General features: G+C 44.2%; 1 protein-coding gene across 1 annotated transcript in view; it reads right to left on the reverse strand.

Annotated features, from left to right (window-relative positions):
- Positions 1–21,113, reverse strand: part of LOC116941262 (exocyst complex component 6B-like) — a 148,900-nt gene that overhangs the window by 17,332 nt on the left and 110,455 nt on the right. The window contains exon 20 of the mRNA XM_032952125.2: positions 11,765–11,838. Within this exon, the coding sequence (XP_032808016.1) occupies positions 11,765–11,838 (74 nt within the window). The remainder of the gene's footprint in view (positions 1–11,764; positions 11,839–21,113) is intronic.

Below are 21,113 nucleotides of genomic sequence, written 5' to 3' on the forward strand. Positions count from 1 at the left end.
AGGGCAAAGGGGAAGCATTTCAATCGTATTCGCGGATTACGCTGGAAAAGATTTACACCCAAGGTGGCAGCGATCAGAACTTAATCTCCGAATCCATTCATTTGTTCAGTTGCAGTCACGACTTGCGACGGTAATGGAGAAGAACGCTTGGTGAACCTCACGGTAACGTTACACAGGAGCAGCCCACAGCAACGTTACACAGGAGCAACCCACAGTATCGTTACACAGCAGCAGCCCACAGCAACATTATACAGGAGCAGCCTGACAGCAGTACAGCATAAAACTGCACCAAGCGAGCATTCTGAATAATCAACCAATCACCTCTTGCTCCCTATTCAGAGATAACAATTAAATATTGTTTAGTCAATTGGCTTCGACTGATTGACAATCATATAGGTTTTAAAAAAATCTACTCATTTAGTTTGATAGCAAGAAGGATTTAATAAAGTGCCCTTTATTAAGCTGTTAACGAGTCACAAAAACCCATGCGCAAATTAGATTCAAGATTAAACGTTATTTAACACTGTGGTGAATGGCAATACCTCCAGTTGCTGCATGGGTCACGTCAACTAATTACTGTACACACAACATATGCCGGTTCAAAATAACAGATTCTCACAAGCATTTTTCGACGTATGTTACCGTTGAGAGCAAAACAGATTTTTTTGTTAATGCCCAGCTTTGAATGTAAAATATTCCTGGACATATTCACGTTGTTTTAGCGCTGATATAAGCGCATTAATTTGCAAAAACAACAAAAAAAATGTCGTCGTCGCCGCTGCTTCCAAAATCTTCGACGCGTTAAATAAGCGGCACTTGCGCTGTACGACGGACACGCCGGGTTTACAAAAAACTAGCGCACGCATTGCTGTTTTCCCCCACGCGTGAGATTTAGTTCATCCGCGGTCAGCCGTTTCGCGCCGCTGTTGTTGTCGTCGTCGTCGTCGTCATTGCCTTCGTCGTTGTGTACAACAACGCCCTTTAAAAAGACGCGTCCTTCGCACGGCCGACGAGCTTCCTGCCGACGGGCCCGGCGGTTTCCTTCCGGCGCGACGTACTTTCGCCGGCCAGCTTTCACCGTGGTGGCGCTGACGAGGCCCAGAGCGGAGTAACGCGCCGTAACGATGTTATGACTGCAAGTGGCCAAACGTGCGACTGTGCCACGCGGAAGAAATCACACCTGGGTCTCCTTTGCCCGGGGGGACCTCTCATCAATCTGAGATGAAAGACCAAGCGAGGAGAGATCCTCGCCTCTGAGAGATGACTCGCATCAGCCATAAGATTTCCCGGCTAGCTAACCCAGGCTGAGGCTATTATAGGCAACAGCCTTGGACACAAAACAATGCAGATTATGATGCATCAGGGACCTAACTGTCAAACCATCACATCACGCTTAATTAACGCTTTTTAAACTGACTCCGAGCCTCTGGCAGTGTGAAAAGCCTTGGAAATGCAAATATGCTCATTATAACCCTCACTTATGCTTTCACAGGCATACTGTTTGTCAGAAGAGAGGGTTAGGGGGCAGGGAACGGATGCTTGGAGAAGTCTCAATCAATGTATTCCCACATTGGGGGTTTGGAGTCACAGGACATATTTTATTTATGAGAAAGTAGCGCAGAGGACTGTATTATCGCTCTCTGAAATTTTGGATTTGAATGCCAGCACCAAAATGTTTGACAGTGTTGTTTCAATTTGCATAATTGTATTCACCCAAATATAAACCCGAACAGCAATATCATTGTTTTCGATGAGGCTGATTAAGTTGTTTGCTAGAAACAGATTGGACGATAATTTGAATGTAGAATGAAAGCAATTAAAAAGTGAGTATACAAGTCTACAAATGTAAATATATTTCACGAACATTTACATACATGTAATATATGTCGAATCAGCCAATATATTGCATGTACTTGGCAAGTCCCTGGCTCGCAAATACAAACATTTAAATATGATTTAATAAATTAAAATAGTTTATTGTTATTTGTAAATGTGCATATGTAATTAATTGTGATATTTAAATGTAAAAATTATTTCAAAAAAGGAACATCACAATAAATCACAAAGTTCAAAATGCGCTCGTGAGATGGAACAGCACATTGGTTGACGTTCCAACTCTTAATTAGGACCCTTAACCCATCGCAAATGCATCATGAGATTCCGTTCGAGGAATCTGGGACAGAATGCCTGCGACGGCTTGTCATGCCAGGCAGGAGCTGTCAGAGGGACAAGTGGAATGAGACAGAAACATTGTGGCGCAAGTGGGCAGTTCCTGCAGCCCTCGCTTCGCTGGACAACTCCATTCATTAGACCGCCCGATCGCGGCTCCAAAAAAAAAAGGAAACAGGTCAGCAGAACTGACAGCACTCCCACGGCCGGTCCATCACGCCGCCACTCCGGCCCCTTTGTGCCGGCCTTTGTAGCGAGCGGCGGGGTTGGGAGGCCAGCGGCTCGCGCTGCGTCCCCACCGCCGCGCTCTGCGTGCCTCTTTACAGTCCGTCTCGTGACCCCTGACGCCCAGCCCGCCCAGACGGCTGAGCACCCACCGCCCCCGCACCCCCCCCCCCCCGACCACTCCGCCTCCAGAGTGGGCGTAGGAGGAAGGGGATGATCAGGATCGCACCCGGAGGGCTGACAGGTGTGGATGTGTGGACCCCGGCAACCCCCGTGCTTTCATGGGGCCTCGCGTGAGTGACGGCCGCTCACGCGTTGGTCACCGTCACCGTGCTTCCGAGGGCCCTGTGGTCCCCCTTTCCTCAATCTGAAATCATCGCCACATGCTAAAGGCGACTTTGCGGTCGGTGGCAATGGCTCAGACTGTGTGGACACATAAAGCTAAAATGTAGACTTAACAGTCCTTTCGTGTATCCACTCCAGGGTTAGGGACCTCCCATCGCTGTGCAGGTTGCGGGGATTATTTGACCATACTTCACCACGCTGGTCGTCAGCGGGGGTTCGTGAAAGTCCGGAAGCTACAGATCACCTCGTTAATAATTTAACAAGACGTTTGTCAAGATAGCAGAAGCCCGAGTTCACCGACTTTGTTATTTTGTTTTGAGGCCTCTAGGCTCCTGTGGTCTTTCCTATTTCCCATTTCACGTTTATCAGTTGTGCCGAGTGTTGGGCTGCAATTGCCGTACTCCACCGAAGGATTAGCGGTCGATGGCATTGCTTCAAACTATCAACAACCATAGGTGAAAGAAGCTAATATGACCTAATTTATTGCTTAAATTTGTAACTTAATGACAAATTTTATATGGCCACGTACATTCATCGGGTTTTAGAATGTTTTGTTAAATTAATATATGCCATTGTTGAATGCATCCTGGCATTTCAACTTACAATCAAAGGTACTCGCAACTCAATATAAGTAAGCAAATGTAAATAAAAGTGGTCCCTTGGAACTGAATGAAACAGCCTTTATATATAAACTCTGCAAAACAAACTGTTTATAGGTTTCGGACACTTATTATCATTGAATATGAGGACCCTACATTGCCGATGGTTTGATGAATACAAATATTCCGGGATGTTATCTGAGCAGATTTTCTGTAATTGTTGGAACCGTTTGGCAATGTAGCGAGTACATGAACATTTCATTGGTGTATAAGTATTTTTTCCACTTGTGTAAATTTGTCAATAAACGTAAAAGTTTAAATTAACTCATTAAACTGCATATTTTCCCTTTCAATTTAACGTTTGACTAATTTTCCTTTCACGATACTTGTTGCGTACGTTATTTTACACTTCCTATTATACACGTTGATTGTGTACAGCAATCAGAAGATAACAAACAAAAAAATATCGTTCATACTATTGCAAGATTACACTTGTTAATGAACAGTGAATTTGAAAATGAACATGTGAAATAACTTAAAACTTACGTGGGTTTTCGTAGTCAATGCAATCAATGATCATACATGATTTTAGGCTAGGCCATGTGGTCATGGTTTTATGCCAAAAATTATTGTCATTAACACTCCGCTGAATTGAACATTTTGTTGACCTCAGTCTTGACAAGTCTTAAGCCACCGGTGAAGCTGAAGATTTACTGGTGATAATTTGATTGATACGTTGACCACGTATAAAAAATATATATCTTTAAAACAAGACAATTTTGTTGGCTGGTGGAGGGTTAATAGCAAGAATGTTGTAATAAAACTATGACCACGTGGCCTAACACCCAAAAACAAAAATAGACCATTGGAACGTCGCTTTTCTACAGGTAGTTATTATCTTCTTTGGTTCTTTCGGTAAAGACACGTAGAATGAGAATAAAATAATAAATTAATAAAATAACACAATAAAATTATCACGACGTTTCGGCCACAACACAAGCGGCCTTCATCAGGCTGAAACGTCGTGAGAATTTTATTGTGTTATTTTATTAATTTATTATTTTATTCTCATTCTACGTGACTTTACCGAAAGAACCAAAGAAGATGAATCCTTGCAGTCACGAAAGCTTTAAATCGAAAGGTAGTTATTAAATAAGGTTGCTCTATTGTCATTTTTCTAAATAACTAAACTAGTGCAAATGGATATTTTAAAATGATAACTTAATGATATATGCTACAAGTCCCAAAATGAGCCATGTTTTTCATCATCACAACGTAATGTTCTGCAACTGAGATAAATAATACGTGCAAAATACTTTAAAACTATTTAAATTCTTGCTTTTTATAAGAAAATACCAAAAATATTAGAGGGTTTTTTTCTTTGGGTTAGATCGCCTAAATATATAAATGTGTCGTTAAAACCCACCACTAGCTGACACAGCCAACTAGTAAGGGTTGTCACGTAAACAGAACATGCCAATTCGTCACTAGTACAGCACACCGGTGTGTTGGAGAGCCAAGCCGTGAAGCTAGTTTTCATCACTGGCAAAACGTCGTACTAAAGATTGTAAATGTTGTGGATTTGCTCTCCAATACACCGGCGCTGTACTAGTGACGAATCGGCATGTTCTGTTAAAGTGACAACCGTGACTAGTTGGCCGTGTCAGGTGGTGGTGGGTTTAACGACACATTTATATATTTACGCAATCTAACCCGAAAAAAACCCCTCTATTATGGATAATATTGGTCGCGAAAGCCAACGTGTTAAATCAAAGTACCAACTCCGGGCACCACTGTGTCTTTATTACTGCCAAATAATACTTTTGTCAAATAGATTGAATATGACAGCATCACCATCATCATTAACATTTAATTAAAATGGAATAAAAAAAAAAAATATATTTTATAAGGCCGCGCAATAACGGCGGTGGTAAAGCATTTTCGTTTGTTGCCTGTGCTTTTACACCGTTGCCAATGCGGCATCTTAAATCTTAAGTAAACAAATATTCATATTGCACCGTGGCATCTCATGTGTCATAATTAAAGCCAAGTTGATAAAACAGCACACGACCACGTAACTAAGCTCGCCCTACGACAATCAAGAAAAACACCAAAACCATCCCCCCCCCCGAGCTTTCCGCCAGAATACCCGTCAACAGAACCGAAGCAATGCGAAATTGTTGGCAGCACAGGAAGCTGCCGCGCCACTAATGAAGAAATCATGCGCTATTGTCGCGCGCGTCCACGCTGGCCCCACCCCTGTTCCGCGGTGGCGGCCTATGGGATGAAAGGAAATGGGGGGGGGGGGGGCGGGGGGATGACGACCGAGGAATCTGTCGCCTTGTCTAGCCTCGATCTTGGCTCATCCATCAGGCGGCTCTAAATGAGTGCTGGCGACGCTGACAGCTCATGTCAGGGGTCCTTCATATCCCACAGGAAAAACCCCGCTGTAGCGTGCCCACGCGCGCATCTCCCCATCGGTGCCTTTTGTAAGGGGGGGGGGGGGGGGCGGGGGGACACGCACTGCTAGCCAGCCTAAAGAAGGAGGAGGAAGAAGAAGAAGACCAAGAAGAACGGGCAGAAACAGAGACAGAGGGAGGGTGGAAAACAAAAAAAAATCCTTCCGCTGCATTTGGGTGCTGCGTCGAATGGACACGACGGCTTTCCGCTCTACGGACAAGTATTTGTTTGTGTTGGGCGACCGACCGAAGATGAAATGCCGACCGGCCTCGGATGGTTGGGAAATGATGCCTTTCAATCAACAGCGGTTCGTCTTGGGAAATGCAACATGTATTACTGCTTCGATAAAGCACTTGCATCCACCGCATCTTTATGGAATGAATAGATTAGGCTGTATGCAATTTAGGCTGGTTCGGAAACCGTGAAAATATTACTAGACCCAGTATTCCACATGTAGTAAACCCCACTTGCTATGGATGTACAGTGAGGGGAAAAAGTATTTGATCCCCTGCTGATTTTGTACGTTTGCCCACTGACAAAGAAATGATCAGTCTGTAATTTTAATGGTAGGTTTATTTGTACAGTGAGAGACAGAATAACAACAACAAAATCCAAAAAAACGCATGTCAAAAATGTTATAAATTGATTTGCATTTTAACGAGGGAAATAAGTATTTGACCCCTCTGCAAAACATGACTTAGTACTTGGTGGCAAAACCCTTGTTGGGAATCACAGAGGTTAGACGTTTCTTGTAGTTGGCCACCAGGTTTGCACACATCTCAGGAGGGATTTTGTCCCACTCCTCTTTGCAGATCTTCTGCAAGTCATTAAGGTTTCGAGGCTGACGTTTGGCAACTCGAACCTTCAGCTCCCTCCACAGATTTTCTATGGGATTAAGGTCTGGAGACTGGCTAGGCCACTCCAGGACCTTAATGTGCTTCTTCTTGAGCCACTCCTTTGTTGCCTTGGCCGTGTGTTTTGGGTCATTGTCATGCTGGAATACCCATCCACGATCCATTTTCAATGCCTTGGCTGAGGGAAGGAGGTTCTCACCCAAGATTTGACGGTACATGGCCCCGTCCATCGTCCCTTTGATGCGGTGAAGTTGTCCTGTCCCCTTAGCAGAAAAACACCCCCAAAGCATAATGTTTCCACCTCCATGTTTGACGGTGGGGATGGTGTTCTTGGGGTCATAGGCAGCATTCCTCCTCCTCCAAACACGGCGAGTTGAGTTGATGCCAAAGAGCTCCATTTTGGTCTCATCTGACCACAACACTTTCACCCAGTTGTCCTCTGAATCATTCAGATGTTCATTGGCAAACTTCAGACGGGCATGTATATGTGCTTTCTTGAGCATGGGGACCTTGTGGGCGCTGTAGGATTTCAGTCCTTCACGGTGTAGTGTGTTACCAATTGTTTTCTTGGTGACTATGGTCCCAGCTGCCTTGAGATCATTAACAAGATCCTCCAGTGTAGTTCTGGGCTGATTCCTCACCATTCTCATGATCATTGGAACTCCACGAGGTGAGATCTTGCATGGAGCCTCAGGCCGAGGGAGATTGACAGTTCTTTTGTGTTTCTTCCATTTGCGAATAATCTCACCAACTGTTGTCACCTTCTCAATAAACTGCTTGGAAATGGTCTTGTAGCCCATTCCAGCCTTGTGTAGGTCTACAATCTTGTCCCTGACATCCTTGGAGAGCACTTTAGTCTTGGCCATGGTGGAGAGTTTGGAATCTGATTTATTGATTGCTTCTGTGGACAGGTGTCTTTTATACAGGAAACAAGCTGAGATTAGGAGCACTCCTTTTAAGAGTGTGTTCCTAATCTCAGCTCGTTACCTGTATAAAAGACACCTGGGAGCCAGAAATCTTTCTGATTGAGAGGGGGTCAAATACTTATTTCCCTCATTAAAATGCAAATCAATTCATACAATTTTTGACATGCGTTTTTCTGGATTTGGTTGTTGTTATTCTGTCTCTCACTGTTCAAATAAACCTACTATTAAAATTATAGACTGATCATTTCTTTGTCAGTGGGCAAACGTACAAAATCAGCAGGGGATCAAATACTTTTTTCCCTCACTGTAGCTAAATGTCACGTGCCTACTCCAGTCTACCAGTGACCCGGAAAATATTCAGTCAGAAATTAATTTCCTGCTTTGCGCAAAAATGCATGATTTTTATATAAAATGTACACAAGACCAAGATCCCCCGTATAGCCTTAATAGACTTTTAGGCCAAGTGCTTTTCATGAGCACCTATGAAGGCCAGTACCAGACCTGGCCACATTTGTCTCCCTAGTGACGATATTTACACACCGCACCACATTTAAACTGTTTAAACAAATTTTGTTTAATCAAATAAGGCCCACTGAGCTATATAGCTCGTTTTCAGAAGCGACCTGGCCACAAATGATAGATAAACAAAGTGGCTAATCATGTGGAAATGTATAGCAGCCAAATATTCTATTTAGTTTATACATAGCACCATGTACTCATTTTAGCCTGAGTTTCCCTAGGGGAGGCCCAGGACGGGTTCAGATAATCATCACTGGTGTTGGCCATGAGCGGCAATCGAACTTGGGTCGCCAGGTTTGTAGTGCAACGTGCTAATCGCTCCCCCCAATAAGTATACACACGTGCAAAACATCAAGTTAATCAAATTAAAATAAATCACATAATAGTTATTTATCTTTAATGCCTGAGGTGACAACTGAGGTTCAGTGTCGCCTGGCAGCCCGTCCATGGCCAACCTACAATGCTGCATGTCCCTGGCGAATCTAAACTAAATCATTCCAATTTTATACTAAACCTATGAACAACAATGATCATCATGAGTATTGTGGTGGCATCAATTTGACTTTGGTCACGATGACATCTCAATCATTCCATTGTGTATTTAAATTCTACGCCTGCAAATTGCACGAAAAAAATCTACTTTTATATGCTTTATTAACTGATTTATCCACATCAACATTCCTCGTAACGAGCACACGGCCGCCGATCAAACCTCGCAACAACCACCGCTTGTTACGTTTTTTGTTTGTTTTAAAGCACGTACGCTGCGTTTCGCGGGAAGATGGATTTCCCCGGACTCTACCGCATTATCTCTCCGCTAGTTCCTACGCCACTCTAGCTGTCTTCCCAGCACGTGGAGGCGAGTCCATTTGTCTGCCCCATCACGGCGCGGAAAAGACCCAAGAACGGGGGTGGGGGGGGCCGTTTTCAGCACATGGCACCTGCCAAACTCGAGCGAGCCAAGAAAACAAACTGACAAAGGCTCCCCGAGCCGATCCATCTCTGTCAGGCGCCCAGTGAAAGGGCGCGCCGCGCAGAAAAACCGCGACAGGAGCGACGCGCATTGTGTTTTCACTACAAGCCATTAACTCGGAACAAGGCGGCGAGCGTACGAGTCACGGATTGACGGTGGCCGTCGATGAGAAGATGTATGTGGCGTGCGTGCGGCCCATTTTTAATCGGTCCCCGCTCGGCCATCGAGACTCGTTCGGGCAGCCATTACTCAAAGCGTTAATTCTTCAAGTTCACCTCGTGCATAGAAAACGGCGCCAAGGCGCCATTAAAATGAGGCGTCACCCCACTCATGCGGCGTGTCTTAATTTTTAATTCGCATTGCGTCAAAACGTGTGCGTATTGTATAAGATTAAACACTTAAATACCGTAATCCTTTGAGGTCATGGTTTAAAGGACACGATTTTATGGTGTATAAGACGTACTTTTCTGCCCCCTATATTTAAGGCAAAAGTCAGGGGCGAATGTTATAATCTGGTACGTGTGTGTGCGTGCGTGGCCAGATGCGTAGAGGCTAATTGACACCAGGCACAAGTTTGGTGTGCATACTACTCTTTAGAGCGTCTAATCATCCGGAGATTACGATGATAAAATGTTATATTGTAAAGTAGGTCTGATTTATTGAAATATCGACTACTCTTTCATTTTCAATGCCTTGGTATTAAATTATGTTTAATGCGCATGATTAACAGTGCTTTAAACTAATGGAATAACTCAGAAGGGTGATAACTTGCAAATACATCCAAAGAAACAGTTACATTAAATATAAATAAAATACTGTACCACCTTGCTATTGGGGAGTGAATATCAACAAACAACGAACGCACGCTTCTATTCTTCATGCACCTCCTTTGAAAACAACTCAACACTCGCCAGAGCTCTGACGGACAACATTTCTGACCTCGCATGCAGCCCCCCCCCGCCCCCCCCCCGTCATTGTGAGCGGCCTTGTGCAAATATTTGGAAATTGTTTTTCTCCTTTCAAATCGAATGGAGGGGGTGGGGTGGGGTGGGGTGGGGGGGACGACAACGACGACACTTCCCTGAATCAACAGGGCTAACACCCAGCAGCCAGCTACCCCGTTGCTGTCACAACAAGCGAGTGACAGCTCTTTGCTGCCACCTGCGCAATCGACGACACAGGCTGGCCTGGCCGTGCGCGAGGAAAAAAAACTCACCGGAGAACGCACGCGGCGCGGACACGTGACGATGACAGATATATATAGCTTTTTTTTTTGGCGCTTGCGAAGATTTTGTTTGTTCTACCATATTCCGATTTCAGAGCGCGCGCGGTCCACAGCACCTGCATTTGTGCTTCATCTTGCGACTGAGTGACATCACAGGGTTTATCGCTGATATTCACTTCCCAGAAGGCGAAATATTTTTTGCGAAATTACCTGCGGGCAGTCCCCTGGGTGTTTACGCCAATCAAAATCACAGGCTCTGTGCAAGCAGGCCAAACAGAAAATTAGGCCACAAACAGCCTCAAGATATGAACCATAATTATCACTGGAACTAAATAAAAGGGTATGATAACTACACGATGAATAATAATTTACAGCCCTTTTTTAATCCATGCTATGTTGGTCATGGAGGTTGTTTGAGCATACTTCACTACTCTGGTCAGTGCGCTGGCCTAGAATTGAACTCAAGTCACCGGGTTCATAGTGCAGTGCGCTAACTATGAGCCGCAATTTCACCCCGGGATGCAATTAATATCAAAGTCAATAATAAACAAGATCACGTGGAATGATTTAAAGTACCATTGGATTGCACAGACAATATACATTTAACGGATAATAAACCAAACCTAATGCTACAATGTATGTCTTGAAATTTTTAATGAAAAACATCTACTTCTGTGACTTAATGTTGTGTATTAACGTGATATGTCTCTGCAATGCTTAAAATTCCAATCCTGCATGGCATTTGGACCCTTTTTATCTTTGGCGAATGTATTGCTTTCGTCTCAAGGTGGCTTCGCTTGCATTTAAATAAAGGATACATAAGCGAATAAGGATATGATGATTCACACCTCAAGAAATTCGATGAACGGCTAAAATTCGGAGTCACTTCAAAAATGTATTGGTAACATTTCTACCGCCTTGTTTGTATAATTCAGCATTACTTTTAATGTCTCGTTTCATAGTTTTGTTCACACCATTCGCCTAATTCCAACATCGGTCAACGACTTGGATATTGTTTTGATGATTTATAAACGGCTGATTCTCACGCGCAACTTTCAGCGTGTGTGCCACTACTTGCCTCGGTCATTGAAACTCACCGCCAAGTACTCGGCAACTGAACGACCGAAGCTACTCCACACTCTGCTATTTTGAGCTCTGCGATTACAATCATATAACATCCTCCCGGCGGTTACATTTACAACCCTATCCGTCCATCGTGGTCTCCATCTACCTCTTCCTCTTTCCTTACGCTTTACCAACCGTGACGCATGCTACCCGGGTATTCGCCATCATCACGCCAGGCTAGGAGTCCAAAACACTTCAGTGTCCCTCTTTCTATCACATGCTTAGTTCACACTCACGCACCTACCCACCCACAGCACAGTCGAAAGGCTAAGACACTTCTCCAGCGAGAGGAAGCGCAAGGCTGAGGGGGGAGGGTGGGGGGGAGTATGGGCTGGGTGACTCACTTGTCTCAGGTCGATGAACGCCAGCTGGAGGGTGTCTCCCTGCAGTCCTGGCACTGGCTCGGAGCTGGCAAACACTGTGGGAACCACAGGGACAAACCTGTGTGTGAGACACACCGCCGCAGCAACACACCCACACGGTCGGCACGGGCGACCTTGAGCGCCACGACCGGCCACTGGTTCAAACGCCGCTTGCGAATTCCCTCTTCGCGCGATTGGACCGGTACAATGCACACGTACGTGTGTGTGTGTGTGCGTGTGTGTGTGTGTGCGTGTGTGTGTGTGTGCGCGTGTGTGTGTGAGTGCATACATTTTCCATCAAATGTGCAGTGAGATGCAACAAAAGTTTGTTATTTGGAATTTTGCTCTCTGCTGAAGTTCAACGGTTTTTGCGTGTGCATTTCCACGCTTTATAAGTGAACATTGGATATTGAAGATTAAATAAAATAAAAAAACATCAAGGACTTGTGTTGACATGGCTGTAAAAGTACGAACATATGTTTATAAATAAACAAAATAAAAATTCTACATTTTCATTATTCATATCGATCCGCCCCTACTGGGCATCTGTGAAAAAGAGCTTCACAGCTCATCGGATTCCTCCAGTCTAAATAAAGAGTGTGAGTCAGATATCAACTGCGACCGAAACATATATTGCAGGCTTATGCTTGTAGGACAGGTGAATAAGAATGACATCGGTTTTGCCGTTTTCATTTTTTTTGTTTATCATCATTATGATGATGATGATCATTATCATCATCATCAGCCAATGCCTATCCACAGCTGGGTGAAGGCCTCGGGGCAAGCAGTCACCACATCCCCAGTGAAGACGCGAGATTAAACAATGAATCCAACTCCCGCACACGAGCCGATTTCATCGTTCCATCTCCGCAGCAGACGTGCTCTCGGGGTGGCGTCCACTCCTTGAGACCGCCGGGACACCGCTCCTTGCGATCCCCAAGTTCCACGCGAGCCAACGTGATTTTGTTAACGGACAATTCGACGACGTCGCTGACTTGCGCCTGCTGCTCGAGACATACGCGTGCCCTCGCCCTTTCTCCATCGTACATTCCAAGGCTCGAATGTATTTTCCGCGTGCTTTTTAGTTTCCCCCCCCCCCCCCCCCGTGTTTTATTTGAGTGTCCACGTTTTCGATCCATGTACCGGTTCGAATGTTTCCTCGTTGAGGCTCAATAGGTTGCTTCCGATAAACAAATTTAACTTGCCAAACTCACTTCGACTTGCTTTGTACTGCCTCTTAGTTTCATTATTTTGATTCTCTCCACTGTATTTTGTTGCGTTTTTCAGATATGCCTCTCCAACAATTATTTTATTTTACTTTGGGAACTTATTTTATTTGTGCAATCACATTGCAGAAAAGACAAATAAATATCAGATATCGTATAAACGTCTGGCTTTTGCAGACTATGAAAATGCTTTTGATTCTGTGGAAAGTCATGCAGCAATCCAGGCTTTCAAAAATACGCAAAAGTTATCAAATCACTTTACAAAGGTGAAACATCTACACTGAGATTCTATGTAGAAAATAAAGACTAAAGCTAGAAGCGAAGTCAACGAAAGAGATACACTTCTCACTGTGACTATTCAGTTATACGAGCATATACATAAATCTAAATGGAAAAAAAAACATTAAACACCACGGATTTTTTTTTAATGATTGAGTCATTATAACCACAAAATGTAAATTAACTATGGAAAACGATGCATTAACTTAAGGAAGAAGTCTGCAAAAAGGTGAGTTAAAAATAAGTAGAAGCGACTCAAAAGTATACAACATCATCATTTATCATGTCAGCCATGGTCAACTACTGAAACTGCAGGATGAAGGCCTCCCCAAATCATAAGATATCGCAAAACGTATTCGTGACATAAATGCAGTCATTTGCATATATGATTATTACTCGCATATACACCAGCACTCACATGCATATACACACACGTGTATTTGTGTTAAATGACAAGACTTGTACGCCAAATTACACGGCATACGAATGAAACGTTGCCAAACGATCACTCCCTGCTGGGTCACGTGCCGTTGCCCTCTAAGGCAAAATGAGATCAGCGACAAGCACACGGGGGCGGCGGCTGCCACCGCCGCCGCCCCAACGCCCCGGCTGAAATGGAGCGCGGATGCCAGCGCGCGCCAGCCAGGGGCTCAGCGCAGAGAGCTCAGCAGCCGGACAGGTGCTGGCTTTGTGCGACTGGAATGTAGACGCGGATTGGAGGTGCGGAGCACAGGGGTTGGTGGAGGTCAAGGGGGTCACATGGGCCGGGATTAGGCCACGGGGAGATGGAGGAGAGAGCGCGCAGGCAGGAGGGTTTGGGACAGACGGGGCGAGGGTCGCGCGAGGGAGCATTATGCACGATAAACTACTAATGTGCGTGTGTCTATGCGCGCGCACTTGAGCGCGTGTATATATATACACACACGTGCACAATTAACTGTCATAAAGTTTTGAGAATGGAATATTAACGTGGCATTAAACTCGCATGCATGATTATTTATGTATTCATGAACATGACTATAATTACTATTACATACGTTAATATTGTATGACTAATTGATACCATGTCAAACTACAGAAAAAATATTTTTTAACATTTTACTTGCATTTCATTCGTTTAAACATTTGATTACCTCTCCTGAAAACCAGCGTGTAAATAACGTGTGTGTGTGTAAATAGAGCTGTACTGTAACGATGTTCTAACATCTACACTCCCCATCTTCAGCGAGCGGCACTGACCAACGTGGTGACGTATGATCAATTAAACCCCCATGATCCACACAGCACGGAGAGGCCTGGGTTCAACGGTTCAATACAAGTATACGTACATCTTTTTAAACGAAAACTAAACTCCTAAACTACGTTTCTTTTGTACCAGGTAAGACTTACCTTTGTTTATAACGAGGTAAGAGCCCAACGACAACATCCATGAGCAGGTGGGTGGCCAGCACTATGCCCGGTCGACCTTTTGTCTACCTTCTCGTGATGTTTATACACCGCACCAGGTACTCATTTGAGGCTTTGCATCAACCTAAGGGAGGCCCAGGACCGGTTCAGATAATCATCACTGGTGTTGGTGACCATGAGCGGGAATCAAACTCGGGTCGCTGGGTTTGTAGCGCAGCGCGCTAACCGCTACACTACCTGCTGTCTACGTGCACACAAAACAAAGACAACTTTCCCCCGTAAAGCCTTTAACAGACCGTTGGGGCAGGTGCTATTAGCGAACACCTATGAAGGCTGGCACGGAACACGAGGGGGTGGGTGGCCAATAGTACGCCCGGCCGCCTTTGTCTCCCCAGTGGCGATGTTTACACATCGCACCAGGTACTCATTTGAGGCCGAGTCGACGTTGGGGAGGCTGCGCGAACATATACACAGATACACATGCGCGCGCAGTGGTCAAAAACGTCTATCGCTGCGCGTGTTCACTTTGCTGCCCACTTACACCAAGCGAGGAACAGCTGCTGTTCGCTTTTACAAAGCGCCCGCATCAGGCGTATCGGATATAACCTAAAGTGCAATGATTGATTGTATTCCTCGCAATGCAAATTCAATCCGCCCACCGCACTTTGACGCGGGCGTTCTGGAAAGTCCGGCTCGTTCTGGCGGGGTGGCAGGAATGCGAGCGCCCGCATTGAAGCGAGCGAAACGCTCGCTGTAGCGACGCTACAGGCAGAGAGAGAGAGCTGAAAAGCGGGTCCGTTAATTACTTACTAAAACTAAATATTTTTTATGTTACCAGGTACTGCCCACTGAGCTGCATAGCTCTTTTTCCAGAAGCGACCTGGTGACAAGTGATAGCTCAACGAACATTTCAGCACCTCTTTTATTGCCAGAAAGGGTAAAAGCCTATTCTTATATTTTTCATCAACGAAGTGGATTATCACGTGGAAATTGAAAGCATCCAAATACTATTAAACGCAAGTTGATTCTAAATGTGGAGGGGAAAACCGGAGCACACGGAGAAAAATCCACGCGACCACGGGGAGAATGTGCAAACTCCAAATGTACAGGCGTCAGAGTCGGGATCGAACCCACAACCTCCTGTATACCAGGCGAGATGGAAAATAAATTGATGAACGCCGTTCCCCCTCCTGTGCAAAGATGACTGCAAGATCTAAACGAGAGCAAGCTCACTTGGCGATGGTAAGACAGATGAATGCGTTAAGATTTTTGGGGTGCGCGCACGGAATGCAACTCGTTTGGAGCGGATTGATGGACACTGTATGAACAACTCAAAGCGAGTATATTGTGTGAGAAAACCCACTATAAGGGGAAAATGGGTGCAGGCTGGAAACGCACTTGATATAAATTAAACAAAATTATTTTTAACTCCTATCAGGTAAAGCCCACTGAGATACATAGCTCTTTTCAGAAGCGACCTGGCCACAAATGATAGCTCAACAAATTGGCTTATCACGTGGAAATTTAAAGCAACCAAATACTCAACAACACACAAGAGGTGTGCTGCTGCTCACAATGAGCAGGAAGGCGCGGAAACTCCCATCATATGATCGCCACGTTACATGTAGAATGCTCTCAGTCTTGTCTAGACCACCAACTAAAAAGAGTAGAAAAAAATCGACCATCGCAAGAGGCAGCAGTGAAACAAAAACAACTGCATAATGGTTTTGTCCTCGTGAGAACTCATCAGTGCAGTAGTAATCAATGTCACTCTATGCCTCTGGCAGCCCATATGTGGAGAGCTTATCTCTACACTGCTGGGTCGCACATGAGCACTTTCCTTAAGGTAACGATAAATCAAACCCCACACTTTTCATAAACAATGAGACAAACCGCAAGCTAAATAAACACATCTCTTCATGTAATTCATAAGAAAAAAGTTATTACAGCAAAATACTTCATTATTAAATTTGCTATTATTATATTTCGTGGTCAAAGCCTGAATTAGCTGGAAAGATATAACTTGAATTACATTGTAATGCATTTCCAGTGTTGCCGTAATGACTAAATAAATACACCTTTCACATCTAATAAAACTAAACATTGTCAGCATTTTATACACGTGTGTGCCGATTTATCTCAGCAAAAGGGAAAAAAATACTTCCAGCAAACATGTGGCTGACATTAAGGGAAGGATATCATCCATTTTATGTTTTTTTTCCCGAACTAAGAAAATGAAATCCCCTGAACAATTTCAACAGGCAAAGGGGGCCATTACAGCAAAAATCCCAGGACCAAAGTTCAGCCTGGGGTCACAGCAGCACCACTGCTATGACTCGCAAGCGATACAACTACAGCGAGCCAGCCAGGCAGCAGGGGGGGTGGATTGTCCAACCAAGTCACGCAAACATCAGGGAATTCTTCAACAAAGTACGTGCGTACAACAGACGGAGGGGAAATAGGAACGGAGGCACCTTCCAGAGGTCAGGCGGTGGTGGTGGTGGCTGGGGGGGCGACGATGGGGGTAAAAATAAGTGAATTTGGAAAGAAGAAAGACGTGCACGTTTTAAATTATACACCGTGGGAGCTGCTTAGTGTCACTGGCATTGACGCTGGGGCAGCCACCAATAAAACCAGCTGCGCATTTTCGAGAAAGCCGACCTCAGTGCAGATGCGTGCCGAAAGAGAAGAAAAATTTTTGTTTTTTTACAGGGGAAAAAAACGCATGTTTGCGATAATGGCCGCGAGCCCTTTGTGAATGCCAGAAAGATTTTACTTTTGGTAAATAGTCAAAGGTTTACTGCTCAACGTTGCGAAACTTATTTTGTAATGCGAGCACGGCATCTGAACCATCAAGGTGGGAGCTGATTAAAATCTGAGCACGACACTACAGAGTATTTTACATTAAAAAAACATATTTATTTGAAAGCGAGGAGAACAGGTATAGAATGTTTTAAAAAAAATACTTAGATAGAAATAGATGGGGGAGGGTTGGTGCGGTGGTTACAGCACTGCACCATCAACCCAGTGAAACTGATTTTGATTCCTGGTCATGGTTAACATCAAGGAGCAAGTGACATCCGAACTGGTATTGCTACCTCGATTACCATACTTCACCACCATACTTCACCAGCATGGTGAAGTACTTCACTAGCATGGTGAAGTATGGTAAAATAACTTCCATAACCATTGCGGTGTGGAGAGAAGGCCTTCATCCTGAACTGGACTGACAAATGGTTGTCTATTTTTCCTACTTCTTTCCTTCCTCGGCACTTTACTTCTCAAGTAGTGTTAAGGTGATAACGCTCAGGAAGGCCTCGTAACAAGAATAAGTAAATTACATTAAATGGGTAATTTATTAAAACAATGTGAGTCTTTAAGAAAACAAATGTCAAGCCAGATTTATGAAAAGTTTATGCGCGGATGAGCTTTGTCTGCATTAAGTGTGTATGCCAATTCACTGTAGGGATCGTTCAAAATTATCAACACGATGTAATGTATGGTTAAGTAGAAAGGGTTAAGACACCTCAGTGTTTTTTTTTTAATTAATCGCACCGATGTTCATTGTCAGGGGGAGAACTATTCACCTCCCTCGTGATTCTGTGACTCTTCACAATTCAGGGGTGCGATTTGGCTCATGCATTGAGAGTATTTAGATTATTTTTGCTGCTATAAATTTCCACGTGACAAGCCACTATGTTGAGCTATCATTTGTGGTTAGGTCGCGTCTGAAAAATAAGTTAATACCACAGTGGTCTTTACCTGGTAAGATAAAAAAAAAATTGTTACATTTGTTTGTATTATTTTAAGTGCTTTGTTTACCTTTCCTACACTTCGTATTTTTGTATTGTTTTCCGTTGTCATTTCTGACCCGCCCCTACTGGACATCCGTGAAAAAGAGCTTTTATAGCTCATCGAATTCCTCCAGTGTAGATAAATATTATGATTCTGATTTATTTCACTTACCAAAAGCTCAACATTATAACTGCGAACATTTGTTTTGGACCTCCAGCGAATGAAGTGGCCACTCATGGCTGGAGGGGTCATGTGAATCTATTCGATATAACATTTGTGAATGACGGACATTATTTCACGCACCATTTGAGGTATGTATCACGCGTAAAGCTGAACATGATTGCATTTACTACGACTTGCATTGATTCACTGATACCAATGACATTGTAATTTTAACACCTGATTAATACAAATGATTTTCGAATAATCGTTTCAATCGTTTTAGTGAGTCTCATTAATTTAGAGAAGAGGAGGAAATGGGAAAAAAAACAGGTATTGTATTTGCATTAAAAACCCTGATAAATTAGTAAGGTAATTATTCGTCAATTCATCATCGAAAATCCATTGTCACGCTAACGGTACATGCATCGAACCTAACAAAAAAATATCGCAATTTATGCGAATTAAATGGTAGCGTTACAATTAGCCTAATTCTGCAAGTGAAACCGTTTAAACGAGCCAAAAATAATTGAAATTACAAATTATAAGACGTCACTAAGGAACTGAAAGAGACAGCCTATTCTTCAAAACCGTGACAATTCGTGACATTGCTGTGAAGGTCGAATTCGCTACTCGCCTCCCTATGAGGTTTATAGGTTCCTGCATGTTTTGCACATGTTATTATTATTGCACGGGTTGGTCTGGGCAATGTCCTCCACACGTCTTGTGTCAAGCCATCGGTGGATTCACGAGGGGCAACTCCATGCCTTGTGGGTCGTGGGGATTACCACCTGACCATGTTTCACCACGTGGATGGTCAGTGCATTTTGGTGAAGGCAAAGAGTGCAGATGTGGAAGCATACAAGTACGGTACAACTGATTCTGCCGTACGGCCCTTTGCTGCTCACAACGTATACCAAACAGCATCTGATAGCGCCCTGTTCTATGCACAGCGAAGCTTTAACTGCAGGTAGGTGTGCAGCACAGGGTCAACTACAGGTAGGTGTGCAAGACAGGGTTAACTGCAGGTACAGTGAGGGAAAAAAGTATTTGATCCCCTGCTGATTTTGTACGTTTGCCCACTGACAAAGAAATGATCAGTCTATAATTTTAATGGTAGGTTTATTTGAACAGTGAGAGACAGAATAACAAGAAAATCCAGAAAAACGCATGTCAAAAATGTTATAAATTGATTTGCATTTTAATGAGGGAAATAAGTATTTGACCCCCTCTCAATCAGAAAGATTTCTGGCTCCCAGGTGTTTTTTATACAGGTAACGAGCTGAGATTAGGAGCACACTCTTAAAGGGAGTGCTCCTAATCTCAGCTTGTTACCTGTATAAAAGACACCTGTCCACAGAAGCAATCAATCAGATTCCAAACTCCCACCATGGCCAAGACCAAAGAGCTCTCCAAGGATGTCAGGGACAAGATTGTAGACCTACACAAGGTTGGAATGGGCTACAAGACCATTGCCAAGCAGCTTGAGAAGGTGACAATAGTTGGTGTGATTATTCGCAAATGGAAGAAACACAAAAGAACTGTCAATCTCCCTCGGCCTGGGGCTCCATGCAAGATCTCACCTCGTGGAGTTGCAATGATCATGAGAACGGTGAGGAATCAGCCCAGAACTACACGGGAGGATCTTGTCAATGATCTCAAGGCAGCTGGGACCATAGTCACCAAGAAAACAATTGGTAACACACTACGCCGTGAAGGACTGAAATCCTGCAGCGCCCGCAAGGTCCCCCTGCTCAAGAAAGCACATATACATGCCGGTCTGAAGTTTGCCAATGAACATCTGAATGATTCAGAGGACAACTGGGTGAAAGTGTTGTGGTCAGATGAGACCAAAATGGAGCTCTTTGGCATCAACTCAACTCGCCATGTTTGGAGGAGGAGGAATGCTGCCTATGACCCCAAGAACACCATCCCCACCGTCAAACATGGAGGTGGAAACATTATGCTTTGGGGGTGTTTTTCTGCTAAGGGGACAGGACAACTTCACCGCATCAAAGGGACGATGGACGGGGCCATGTACCGTCAAATCTTGGGTGAGAACCTCCTTCCCTCAGCCAGGGCATTGAAAATGGGTCGTGGATGGGTATTCCAGCATGACAATGACCCAAAACACATGGCCAAGGCAACAAAGGAGTGGCTCAAGAAGAAGCACGTTAAGGTCCTAGAGTGGCCTAGCCAGTCTCCAGACCTTAATCCCATAGAAAATCTGTGGAGGGAGCTGAAGGTTCGAGTTGCCAAACGTCAGCCTCGAAACCTTAATGACTTGGATAAGATCTGCAAAGAAGAGTGGGACAAAATCCCTCCTGAGATGTGTGCAAACCTGGTGGCCAACTACAAGAAACGTCTGACCTCTGTGATTGCCAACAAGGGTTTTCCCACCAAGTACTAAGTCATGGTTTGCAGAGGGGTCAAATAATTATTTCCCTCATTAAAATGAAAATCAA

Source organism: Petromyzon marinus, chromosome 11, assembly GCF_048934315.1.
Source record: "Petromyzon marinus isolate PM22_M1 ecotype Great Lakes invasive population chromosome 11, UKy_Petmar_22M1.pri1.0, whole genome shotgun sequence".
In the NCBI taxonomy this organism is placed as follows: Eukaryota; Metazoa; Chordata; class Hyperoartia; order Petromyzontiformes; family Petromyzontidae; genus Petromyzon; species Petromyzon marinus.